The sequence below is a fragment of the Nicotiana tomentosiformis genome, chromosome 10, assembly GCF_000390325.3.
Source record: "Nicotiana tomentosiformis chromosome 10, ASM39032v3, whole genome shotgun sequence".
Lineage (NCBI taxonomy): Eukaryota > Viridiplantae > Streptophyta > Magnoliopsida > Solanales > Solanaceae > Nicotiana > Nicotiana tomentosiformis.
This window is the reverse complement of record NC_090821.1, coordinates 35,161,641-35,174,925: the sequence shown is the minus strand read 5'-3', so window position 1 is coordinate 35,174,925 and position 13,285 is coordinate 35,161,641. Positions and strand designations below refer to the sequence as shown.

Sequence of the window (13,285 nt, the reverse complement as noted above, 5' to 3'; positions counted from 1 at the left end):
TCGCAAAAGCGCCTCTGCAGGTGCGAGACCTGGAGCGCAGGTGCAAGCTTAAGTGGTTTCCGCAGAAGCGGTCCCGCAGGTGCGGATGAGAGGCTGCAGGTACGAAAGGCCTAGGCAGAACATATAAATACGGGACTTCGAGATGTTTCACCATTTTTACCACTTTGAGCTCGGAATTTGGAGGATATTTAGAGGGATTTTGAAGTATTTACTGAAGTAAGCTCCTTGTGTCCGTTTATCTTCAATAATGATGTTTTTTCACTGATTTTACATCTAGTTGGTGAGTTTTTGAGGTGAAATTTGGGGGTTTAGGGCTAGAGAATTGGAGAGTGAATTTTGGGGATTCGGACGACCAAATGGTGTAGAATTTTGATAAATTTGATATGGTTAGACTCGTGAGTGAATGGGCTTTCGGGTTTTGTGACTTTTGTCGGATTTCGAGACGTGGGCCCGGGGGACAGTTTGAGCCAATTTCGGATTTTTATTTTTAATTTCGTGTTTATCTTATGGAATTGATTGCTTTAGCCTATGTTAATTGTATTGTACTGCTGGTGGCTAGATACGAGGCGTTTGGAGACCGATTCGAGAGGCAAAGGCACTTTGGAGTAGAGTTTTGCGTGATTTGAGGTAAGTAACAGTTTTAAATCTGGTCCTGAGGGTATGAAACCCCAGATTATTGTATTATGTGTATTTTGGAGGTGACGCACATGCTAGGTGACGGGCGTGTAGGCGTGCACCATGCGAATTAGGACTTGGTCCATTCCGTGAAACTGAAAAGTTGAATACGCTTGTTGTTAGCTATGTGCCCTTTCTGTGCTATAGAACACTACAAAAAAAAATAGTGTTTAGCGACGGCCGTATTCCATCGCTAAACCAATATTTTCCGTCGCTACAGTTGTTTAGCGACGGATTCAAGTTTGTGTCTAAAATGCTCATAGTTAGGCTCATAGAGACGAAAAATACCAAATTGTCGCAGAATTAGCGACGAAATATATCTGTAGCAAAGTTTAGCGATGGAAATAACCGTCGCTATATTGCTTGTTTTTGTCGCTATGTTTACGACTTTTGTCTCTATAATATATAACAAAATTCATCGTTTGTTCTTAATAGTGACGAACTCGTCCGTCGCTAGTCGTGTTATAGCTAATTGTCCCTACTTTTTGCAACAAAAGCCTTTTGTCGCCAATTCGTCGCAAGATTTAATTTTACGCGATAATTTTAGCTACGAAAAGTATCAGTCGCTAATTTATTTTTTATATATTGCAAATTTTTTAAAATTATTTTTATTTATTATTTTAAATGTACTTTGTTCAAGTATATTATATAAAAGCTTTTAAATACACTTAATAAAAGTTAAAACAGATATTAATATTATTTAGCAATATATTCAACAAGGTCCAAAATATATAGCATAATGCATATAACGGTATCGTTAAGTACAAAAAATCCACAAGGACCAACAATAAAGTCCAAACAAAATAGGCTAACTATGCGAGGCTGGAGAGTTACGGTTATCATCAGAACCATATGCATGAACCTCATCAATGTTAGCAGTAGTAAAAGATGTAGGAACTGTAGGTGCCACATCTAATGGGTGGTTGGTAAGATCGATATTTGGCTGATGCGAGGGTAAGGAAACTAATTCGCGTACCCGCTCAACGATTACAGGAACTATATGATCTGTCAGTGCAGGAATCAATCGCATCACTAACTCATCCAGATTCCATGTCGGTGTTGATTGAGCATTTGGAGGTGTTGCTGACGATGTAGCATCAGATCCAAAAGAGTCATGAAGATTTGGCCCGTAGTAGCATTTTGCTTGAGATCCAAGACCATATGCTCTTCTTTTCTTTTCTCCTCCCGTGGCTTGATAATATGCTTTACACTGATTAATATCAGATTGAGTCTGTGTTTGTTGTTATAATATCTCCTGATATTTTTCCTGAAGAAGAGTTAATAATTAGTGAAATAAAAAGACTAAATAATATTTAGCATTAATTTACAAAATGAAAAAATATTTGAAAGTAAAGTCAATAAAATTATTTAAAAAGTTATCTTACATGTACGATTTGAGATTTCTCAGCAACAAAAGATTTTCCATTATTACCATGTGTATGGACGTGCAAATACAACTCACTTGGTGTTGGATCTCGACCCTTTTTAACAGCCTATACAAAAGTTATTCAATTAAGAAGATAGACCTTAAGACTGTCAAGAATCAAGTTCTGTTATCAATTTTGTCTTTATATAACTAATATAGTAGTTGTCAAGTTAAACTAAACTTCCATTTCTTTGTTGCTAGTTTTGGCAAGAGGAAGCAGCAAACTTAAGGCAACAACTGAATTACTTGCAAGAAAGCCACAGGTAAATCGATGAGATATGGTAGCTCATTTATATCCATTGAGTATCTTAGTATTGCAGCCACTGATGATACATGCTTTTACAGCAAAAAACTTTTTCATATGAATGCAGACCGACTAGAGAACATAGGACTGCAGGGTATAAAGCAGTGAATTTAGAAGCTAAAGGGCCTCACTTCTCAGGCAAATATGTCCCAACTATTAAACTTATATCTACACTCAAGCTAGAAACAGAGCAAATCAGCATCCGAAAGTGTTTGCATACACTATCATCGATAATTTTCTCTAGGGGCCCAAATCTAGTTTATGGATCACCAAAAGTTTCCACGAAAAAAGGGACTAGCAATCATATCTACTTCATGATAAAATAATTCAAGAAATACAAGTAGTTGTAATATATTATCATTCAACCTGAAAGTTGGTAAGAAATTACGAAATACCACATTCCATGGACCACAACTCAACGAAACTGATTGTTTTGACAGTAAACGGAGCTCATTCATAGCCCGTAAGATAGCCATGCAATGTAGATTTCAAAGAAGAGCATTAATTTTAGGAGCTTATTCTTTGTCCTTCATTTGACATCCTTCTTGCAGACCATTCTTCCAATATATATTTAGCCTGATTAACAGGCTTCAGTGAGTTGAATTTTTACTAGTGGACAGTGCACCAGATCTTGCATACTTGCGATTAACAATGAGAACAATGCTTAAGGGGAGCAATAGATTACTCATTTGAAACCTACTAGTTCTTTGATGGAAAATGTGGGCTTCTACTGGTTCTTTGATGGAAAATGGAGCAGGCAGCTGGAATGGAGCAGGCAGACTTTTAAACCTACTAAAGAAATTTCCAAGATTAAACCTACTGGTCATAGAGTTTTAAACCTACTGGTCATAGAGTTTCAAATTTCACAAGTGAAAGTTGAGGATATTGTCATGGAACTATCTAAAGTGGTTATTTATGAATTTTATCACATTTGCCACCATTTAAATGTCCATTCCTCCTGTCAGATTTTAAGCATTTTCTTATTCTCCACATGGAACTTTTGACAAGTTAGATCTGAAAATTTTCTTTTAATCTTTTAATGGAATCAGTTAAACCTACTACTTTTAACCTGACACCAACAACTATTAGAAACAGCTATTGGAAATCAGTGGCAACAAGTTCAAACTAGGACAATTTCAGCTATCAATTTACTCCATAACTGTCCCAAAAACAGTTGCAAACTTTAATAACTAAACCAATCAGTTTTTTAGGAACATGATTTGATTTTAATACTTCAAAAATGGTTTTCAATCAGTCTCTAGTGATTCAAACTCAAATCAGCTAAACAGTGTAAGAACTGAAGGATAGGATTGACATTTTTCTGAAAATGAGCTTCAAATCAATCTCTGAAGCAGCAACTCATACAGCCTTAAACAATAACAGTATGACTCGACATTATTTCTAATTCTCCAACCTCAATCAGTAGTAACAAAGATGAGACTCAGTTCAGTTCAAACTCAATCAAACAGTCTCAATTTATAAGAAAAATGCAAGTCCTACCAATGCACAAAAGTTCAATAAACATAACTCAAATGCAGAATATTAAAAATAGAACAAGAGACAATTTGCAGCTCACAACTTCAGGTAATCTACTTAAATGAGATTCAGATTCGAATTAGAGCAAACTTAAATGAGATTTTCAGATATTTTATATACACTTACAAGTCTCTTGAGATGCTCCCCAACACTGATAGAGCCACATGTGTGAGTCCCAGTGGCAACTCCGCTCCCACCATCGCCTATTGTGTTGCTCTGATTAGGGGTATTTGGAGATGGTTCCAAATTAATAGTTGTGGTACTACCATGGCCTGATGTTTGAATAGGTGGCGTACTACTAGGACCTAATGTTTGAACTTGATTGATGTGATCTGGTCCACCTGAGGAACTCGTACCACCTTGTTGAGGAGTAATTGTGGGAATTTGAACAGTAGGCATGTTTTCACGAGGAGAAAAATTAGCCCCAACTGAAGATTTACCTACACGGCCTGCGCTACCTTGACCTCTACCTCGAGGCATATCTACAAAATAAATAAATAAAAGAAGGATATGAAACAATGTATATCTAAATAACATATGGCATATGAAGCTTCAAAATAAAATGTTCTACTAAAGACAATATCAGAAAGACACTATTAAATTGATACAAAGAGACATAACACAATACAAAAAATACCTGCACTATCCAATGCTTGAACTACTCACTGAATTGTTGAATTTGATAGCTTCTTTATACCAAAATACAATGATCTTGGTTCCATTTAAGGTGAAATTTAACAGTTTCAATATCCATGTATTTAATGTTGTGATATCTTTACATGGACATCTAACATTGTCACCACTCATGCGATTGCGCTGAGAACAAGCAAACTGGAGAAACTCGTTCACACCAGTTATGAAACTTGAATTAATACCCCCTCGGCCATCCAACCTTTTGTACATCCAATCACGCTCTAGATTGTCCATGTTCCTATTTAATATTAAAATAAATAAGATATTAGACTTCTTTATTTAATAAGACATCAGAATGCTTTCTAAAATGAATAACAAGTTGGCATCAGAATGCCTTCTTTTCTGGAAATATCCTACTTTAAAAAATTAACAGTGGAAAGTCAAGATTGAAAAATAACCAAAAATGAAGAACAAGTTCTAATTCATTTCCAGTGAACTTTAGAAAGAAAGCAACTCACATAGCTAGTACTCGTAGAAATACCGTCGAGATAGCCAGCAAAGAACTTCAAAGTGCCAATTTGTCACATCCACTGGAAAATCTTGAAGGAAGAACCAAAAGACTGTATTCAATCTCATCATGTTTATGAGATAAAGTATATTAATTTCAGATACAAAATCAAACTTGAAAGAGTTCACTTTATATTGTATATTGTACAGTCTAGGACTAGGGGAAATGTTACATAGTCTTTCCTTTACCTTTTTCTAAAGAGTGTTTTCACGACATCTATACATTACCAAAAGAGCAATCTACCATTTCGCCCAGATCTTCCCTCAAAATTATACAAAAACTATACAAATAAAAATGAAAGATTGCAACGGAGGCTGGGGCGACGAAAATAAAGTTAAAAAGAACAAAGTTGATAAAAAATGTAACAGCTTATCCAGGTTTTACCTAAATGGATGCAAAGAAGTCAATTTAGGAGGAATCTATTCACCTTACAAATACAATAATACCCGGTCTAAACTATGGAACATAGATATACTCAACATGCATCTATTTATCTATTTTTATATGTGCATTTTCAACTCAGATAAAATTAATGACATGGATATACAAAATGCAGTAAGGAAAACTATCCAAAGAACAGTAAAACTACGGGATACTCGTAATTTTTCATTGCCAACACACATGTGGAATAAACAAAGAAGAAAATGATGGAAAAAAATAATAACAAAGAGTAGAGAAAATCTGGAATAAAGATAGAGAAACTTTGAAAAGAAAATACCAAAATAAAGCAAAGTAAACGAATTTAGAGGAAGAGAGAGATAGAAGCACAAGACAGGATGAACATGATTCTCGCCCGGTTCTACAAGATAGGAATGAAATCACAAAGAAGCTTACCATAACAAGGACATACAATCCCTAAAACTCAGTCAAACAAAAGTTACAATCCCTACCCTTTCGTCTGAGAATCTTGCGGAGCATCAAACACACGACTTTGAATTTCGGAATCTTACAGCAAAAATTTTGCAATTTCGAAAGTTTTCTTCTATTTTTCAGACATCAACCCTAGATTCACGCCCAATTTTTTGTATTTGAAGAAAAAAACACACATTGTTGAAGAAGAGTAAAAGTGGGAGTCTGATAGAGAGGAGAGAAAGTGGGCATATTTGTGCCCTAATTGTTGGAATGTCTTTTAACTAGGGTAATTTTATTTTTAGGACGAAAATTTTAGCAACGGACCTAATTTTTGTCGCTAATAATAACTAATAAAATTTTATTTTAAGGAAACTAGCGACAAAAACTTTTGTCGCAACTAACTTTGGAATGTCTTGATAAGTAAAATGAATGCAACGACGGATTTTTTGACGTTAAATCCGTCGCTAAGTTTTAATAATTTTTGTCGCCCCACTTTCGTCGCTAATTTTGTAGGTAAAATAAAGGCGCTAATTTTGTAGCACCAATTTTAGCGACGAATATAAGTTTTTGTCGCTAATCCGTCGCTATATGTGATACGAATTTTTTTGTAGCTTATTTGGCGACAAACTATGAAATTCATCACTAATCCATCGTTACTTAGCTACGGAGTATCTCTTGTCGCTAAATACCGTCGCTAAACGCTGTTTTTTTTGTAGTGGAAATTTGATAGTGAATCATGTTAGAAATCATACTTAGGCTAGGTGTTGGTGCTGTAAAGATCCCCAGCGGTCGTGATACCTGTTGAATCTTCCTGCTTATTGTTACTTGTACTTAGTCGTAGTATTACTTGTATATTATACCTCAGTCTATGTTATTCCATACATTATATCATTCTGTTTTGGGTTGATTTCCCTTTATTATTAAGGGCCGTGAGACTAGAGAGGTTGATAAATGAGTGAGGCCGATGGCTTGTTTGTGAGGTATTGATACCATAGCACGTGAGTTGTCCGTGCGGATCATTATATGATACTATAGCACGTGAGTTGTCCGTGCAGCATGTGAGTTTTCCGTGCGAATTCTGATATCATATTGTAGCACGTGAATTGTCCATGCGGATCTTGATATGATACTATAGCACGTGAATTGTCCGTGCAGCATGTGAGTTATCTGTGCAGATTATAGCGCTTGGGCTGTAGGAGCCCCTCCAGAGTCTGTACACCCCTAGTGAGCGCAGGTACCTATTGAGTGTGAGTATTGAGGACTGAGAGCCGAGTGTTGAGCTATTCAGAGAGCTTGAGGGACCGTTGCCCTGAGAGGTTGCACTTGTTTCATCTATTGCTGCACTTAGATGATTTATGTCATTGTTCAAAAGCTTCTGGAAAACACTGTATCCAGTTTTACCTAAACTTGGTAATGTGTAACTGACTTGACTTAAATTGCCGTAATTGAGACATGTCTACTTTCATTGCTGAAATTACTTAAATGAACTGTATTTGTATAGCTCGTCACTACTTTTCAGTTACTTAATTATTATTGTTACTTACTGAGTTGGTTGTACTCACACTACACCCTCCACTTCATGTGTAGATACATGTGTTTTCGGTCACGGAGGACGTTGAATTGTGCGTGGTTGAGTATTAGAGATTCACGAGGTAACTGCCGGCGTTCGCAGTCCTTCCTTGTTATCTTTTCTTTTCTTTACTTGTATTTTGACACAGACTCTTGTAGACCCTGTTTCTTAGACTGGTTGTTTAGATACTCATGACTTGGTGACACCCGATGGTTGGGGCTATTTTTCTGCATTGTATTTTGAGTTTAACTCCCGTTTTTACGAAACCTCTGTCATGTAAAAGCTTTTGACTTATCTTTTGTGAAACATTGTAAGTATTTTTGAGAATTGGCTTGCCTAGTACCATCGATAGGCGCCATTATGACAGATTAGGATTTTGGGTCGTGACAGGATTTGAACTATGATACCAACAGATTCATGTCGTCTGATTGTCAAAGTCGGTATTATGATAATCTCCTCACGACGAAGCTCAAACTTGAGAAAGGAATTGTCGATGACAAAGTGGCCGAGTTTCTTCCGGATTTCCATGGCCGGCTAGTTTCAAGCGGCTGGACCTGCTTTATTCCCACTCTATGTAGCCAATGAGGAATGGGTATGGGAATTTTATGCTAACTTGAAGTGTACACATTTCCAAAACCATGAACTTACAATAAGGGGATACATTGTGAAATTTGGAGTTGAAGAAATAAATTATGTCTATGGTCTTCCAAATCATCCGCTCGAGCCAATGCAAGAAAGAGATACATGCAATAATGGTGATTGGCTAGGCTCAAAGCTTTGTCCTACAGTTCAAAGAGTGACTTGGGCTAAAAAGAAAAAAGGCATCAAATGTGGTGATTTCACAGTAGAAGCAAAAATGTGGTTATATATCATTGCGAGTAGAGTGTCTCCTTGTGGGAAAGTGTCTGATGTCGCATATACCAGGGCCTTGATAATTGCTTGTGTCCTTGATGGCATTCCAGTGAATGTCGGTCACTATATAGTTCGGGAGTTGAAGGAGTATGTGCTTCAAGGTGGCTTCACATTGATATTTCTATCATTGATTACAGAATTGTGCCGGCGTGCACAGGTTAATGTATGGGATGGAGATCATTGGATACCGGCGGACAAACCCTTTCACCCATTGAGAGTGACAGGAGAAGGCAGTGTGCTAAAGAGCAAGAAGAGGTAGATGGTGATTACTGTAGGTGAGGGATCTTCCTCACAAGCTACTCAGGCTGAGGGACCATTTGGGATGCTAAATTCCCAGCTTGCTTCCATTCGTGACTTAGTGTCACAGCTCCCTAGTGGGCCCTCACACTCCTAGCCTATGCCCGAGTATTTTACCAAGGAAGAAATGAAGACCTACATGGAGAACCAGAAAAAGCAAGAAGAGTCGCATGAGAAGTTGGCAGCTTTTGTTAGCAGGCTCGAGGCAGCCTATGGTAATATGGCCAAGGCACATGTAGATCTTCAGGCAGACTTCCAAAAGGAGAAAGATAGAAATAAGAAGAAGGTCAAGTTCATGATAAAGATGTAGACAGGCATTAGGGCCATCTTCAAATAGGGGCAGCCAAACAGGAAGATACTGGTCGAGGACAAAGACGATAGTAAAGAGTATTCATTTTTGTCGAATGCTGCTGATGATAACGATGATGATGAGGTCGAGAGCTCTAAACGAAAGTGATTAGCCTTTTCCCGCAGTCTTCTAGTTTGATGCAGACCTCAAGGAGACCCTCCAACTACTCTTATTTTATCTTGATATTGTACAATGAGGACACTGCAGTGTTTTTTGTTGGGGGTGACTTTAGGAAATATACTTTATTTGTACATTGATACTGAACTTGTGCCCTTGTCGGGCTTATGCTTTTGTATGGATATTGTGTGCTCTTGTCGGGCTTATTTTACTATTGTTTATCATGTGCATTTGCCGGGCGTAGTTTGTGATTGGTGATATAATTACGGATTAGTTGCTTTTGTTATTCTATTTTATTTTTCTTTATTTATTTATATACTTAGTAGTTTTTAGTTTATGTTATTTTTATTCCTTTAGTGTTAGTTTCTTTTGTTATTTTATTTTCTTTTGTAGTTTTTAGTTATTTTATTTTTATCTCTTTAGTAGTAATATACTTTTCAATAAATTTCTTTGGGTTTTCTTTATGTTACGGTTCTTTCCCGAAGAATATTTTTGTGTTGAACCGGGTGACTTTTCCCTATGATGGATGGCGTGAAGATTTTCTTAAGGGAATTAGTCTTATTTTTGTTATGTGGAGACTTTTGGATTATTTGGTACTAATAGAACTAGTCTCTTGTATGTGAAGTGTGAATGAAGAATACCCCTATGATTTTTGGTTGTAAATAGAAAAAAAAAAGTTGCATGGGGAAGAATAATTTTTGTGATAACGTTGTAGCTCATTTTGTGACTCTTTGCCCACTAGTTAGCATGATATTGCTCTAATTGTTCTTATTAAGAAGTGAACTTGATCCGTCTTGATTAGTTCATGTGCCATGTGTGTTAGTTTTTGGTTAAAATAATTCTTCTATTTACTTTTATCATGTAGAACTTACCCGTTTGGTCTTTCAATGCTAATGTTAATTATGTTTGGTTGGAGGGATGACCTTGAAAGGTAGTCAATTGCTCAAAGACAAGGAAAAACAAGTAATAACAATGGCTATTCGACTTTACAGTCTCATGGGACGGACCAAGTCACAATCCCTCATGGTGCACGCTCACACGCCCGTCACTAGCATGTGCGTCACCTCCAAATATTCACATCATACCAATTCTCGGGGTTTCATACCCTCAAAACCAGATTTAAGACTGTTACTTACCTCAACCGCGCAGAAATCCTACTCCGCAATGCCCTTGCCCCTCGAATCAATTTCCAAACACCCTGAATCTAGCCACAAGCACTACAATATAATTAATGTAGGATAAAAGAATCAATTCCACAAGAGAAACACGAAATTATAAGTCAAAATCCGAAATAGGCTCAAACTGGCCCCCGGGCCCACGTCTCGAAATTCGACAAAATCACAAAGTATGAATACCTATCCACTCACGAGTCCAACCATACAAGAATTACTCGAATCCAACTTCAAATCACCTTCCAAAACTCGAAATTGTAGCCTATGAAGTTTCTACCATTTTTCCCCAAATTTAAAACTCAAATCCCTAATTAGATGATGAAAATAGCAATAGATTTATGAAATATAGTCCAATCCGAATTAGAATCACTAACCCCCAACAATATTCTTGAAGAAACCTCGAAACATCACCTCACACCGAGCTCTCAAAGTCCCAAAATCGAAATGGGAATCAAACCCTCGAAGTTCCAGTTTCTGCCCAGTTCTTCCGCACTTGCGGACATTCTGTCGCATCTGCAACGCTGCACCTGCGAAAATTCCATCACAGGTATGGATCCCACTTAAGCTCCCAGACTCCACATCTACGATCACAGATTCGCACCTGCGGGTGCGCACCTGTGGGCCCTGCCCGCTTCTGCGATCCTTCCCACTCAGGCCTTTTTCCACATCTGCGCCTCCCCTTCCGCATCTGCGGTTTTGCAGATGCGCTACTAACCTCGCACCTCCGCTTCTAGTCCAACCCAGACTTGCCCGCATCTGCTTCCTCCTCTTCACTTATATAGGGCCGCACCTGTGGGCTCCCACCGCAAGTGCGAAACACTAGAACACCAAAACAAAACCAGCAATGCCTAAGTCTAAATTTCCTTCTGATGGGCATCCGAAACACCCCTGAGTCCCCCGGGATCTTAACCAAATATACCAACAAGTCATATAACCCCATTCGAACTTAGCTGAACCTTAGAATCACTCAAAACAACATCAAAACACCAATTACACCCGGATTCAAGCCTAAAGAACTTCTAAACTTTCAAATTCCACAAACGACGCCGAAACCTACCAAACCACGTCCGATTGACCTCAAATTTTACACACAAGTTATATTCAATATTACAGACATATTCTAACTTCCTGAATGGGAATCTGACCCTAATATCAAAAGGTTAACCCCCCGGTCAAACTTCTCAAAATTTGCTTTCTCCATTTAAAGCCTAAATTAGCTACAGACCTAAAATTCACAGTCCGGACACGCTCCTAAGTCCAAAATCATCCAACGGAGCTAACAAAACTCCATTCCGGAGTCATCTTCACATAATTCTGACTATGCTCAAAATCCTGAGAATGCCATTTTATATGATGGCATGATGTATGTGGTGTGTTGTGTGGGATTGACATTTGCATGTGCAAGGTCATGGTTCAGTTTTGAAAGGAATGTCATGAATTCTTAGGCAACATGGGCAGTTTCAGATGACTAGATGAATGATATTACTACTTGGAATTGCCTGAGGAGATTGTACATTCAAAAGGTGCGCTGAGTTTTGGCCTACGGATGCTTCGTTGATATGGCGGTACTCGCCTGGCTGATCGATTGCCGATGTTCAGATTTTTCTATGTGGTACGGAAGAATTATAAAAGTATTCCTCATGGGATAATCGTGTATGAGAGATGTGTTAGACATTTGAGTGCTTGAGTTGGGATCAGTTATGGTGATTCATGTGCTCTATGGATTTTGAGACTAGGAGTTCTCAGAAGCTGATTATTTCGTGGTTGTATGCTGTGAAGATGTGGCCAAAGCTAGCCGAATGATAGAATGTGTTATGGTTAGATCATTGTGGACTTTTGGAGAGATTATTTATCTATTTGTGGATGACCAGGGTTAATTTGGGGGCTCATTGGTAGGCATAATAAGGATGTGTATCCTACACCAGGTCAGATTTGTTGACTCGGCACCGTTATTGCAGAAAGGTGTGTCATTCGATTTGAATTGATCTTATGCGTATCTGATATGATCTATGTGATACTCCTCTATTCTACGAGGGGTTGTGGTTTGTTGGTTATATGCACACATGGTGTGATTTTATTTGGGCGTTATAGCAAAATTTGAGTGATATGGTGATTGGGGGTGCGGAATGGTTGATTGCGCCTTGGTTATGGTCTTTCCCGGTTGTGGTATACTATATGGTTTGCTTCTTCATAGTTATGGCCATGCACTTTGTGTACTTGATGCCAAATTGCGTGTGGTTGTTGATTTGGAGTATTGTGGCTTGAGGTATTTCATATGGACCAGTGTTTGGATGGGGTCACGCATTGCAGCAGAATTATGTTGAGATATGACCCTTTGTGTTAAATTTGTGTGTCTTGGTTCTACTATATACAATGGGTTTATAGCATTGTGATTGTGGTGGTACTTGTTGAGCTTGCGGACGGTTCTCTCACTTGAGTCATTTTCCATTTTTGGGTGCATTTGAATTGTTGCTTATTGGTGCATGGATTGCATGGTTTGTAGCTTTAGGTTTTATTGGTAACCTGTCACTAGAATGGTTGTGTTTGATGAGATTAGGTCATTGGACCTAGAATGGATACAATCGGATTTGATTACAGTATATATGGAGGAATAATATCAGAAGTCGGCTTAGGATTTGGCTTTGGTTCTTGTCGGACGAGAGAGAGATCTATGACTTGTTGATCTGATGAGTGGTTATGAGTTTCTGCGTGTTTCTTTCATCATCGGCAGTAAGATTTATTACCGGTACCAATTTTGTTTTGAGCAGTTATTGTGGTCAGAAATTATTGCTACGAGTACACGAGTTATGCGGTATATCATGTGATTACATCTTAGGTTATGGATATGGCTTGATACAGCTTGTCTAGACTTAT

At 38.0% G+C, this 13,285-nt stretch overlaps 1 protein-coding gene across 5 annotated transcripts; it reads right to left on the bottom strand.

Annotated features, from left to right (window-relative positions):
* Positions 1-1,349: 1,349 nt before the first annotated feature.
* On the bottom strand, positions 1,350-6,261 carry LOC104112256 (uncharacterized). Of its 5 annotated transcripts, none has more exons than XM_070187371.1 (6): positions 5,977-6,258; positions 5,093-5,173; positions 4,579-4,872; positions 4,068-4,423; positions 2,061-2,168; positions 1,350-1,942 (listed from the first exon to the last, which is right to left on the bottom strand). In XM_070187371.1, the coding sequence occupies exons 4-6, from the start codon at positions 4,419-4,421 to the stop codon at positions 1,919-1,921; spliced, it is 486 nt and encodes a 161-aa protein (XP_070043472.1). In that variant the 5' UTR covers positions 4,422-4,423; positions 4,579-4,872; positions 5,093-5,173; positions 5,977-6,258; the 3' UTR covers positions 1,350-1,918. The 5 variants fall into 5 exon arrangements, with proteins under 5 accessions (XP_070043472.1, XP_070043471.1, XP_070043473.1 ...); XM_070187370.1 differs by having other exon boundaries at positions 6,033-6,258; XM_070187372.1 differs by having other exon boundaries at positions 5,093-5,164; positions 6,033-6,258.
* Positions 6,262-13,285: the final 7,024 nt, after the last annotated feature.

Coding starts and splice junctions, on each gene's coding strand:
- LOC104112256 (XM_070187369.1), bottom strand. CDS start 4,421: ATGCCTCGAGGTAGAGGTCAAGGTAGCGCAGGCCGTGTAGGTAAATCT. Junction 2,169..4,067: donor GGGAGCATCTCAAGAGACTT/GTAAGTGTATAT, acceptor ACTTTTGTATAG/GCTGTTAAAAAGGGTCGAGA. Junction 1,943..2,060: donor AGAAATCTCAAATCGTACAT/GTAAGATAACTT, acceptor ACTCTTCTTCAG/GAAAAATATCAGGAGATATT.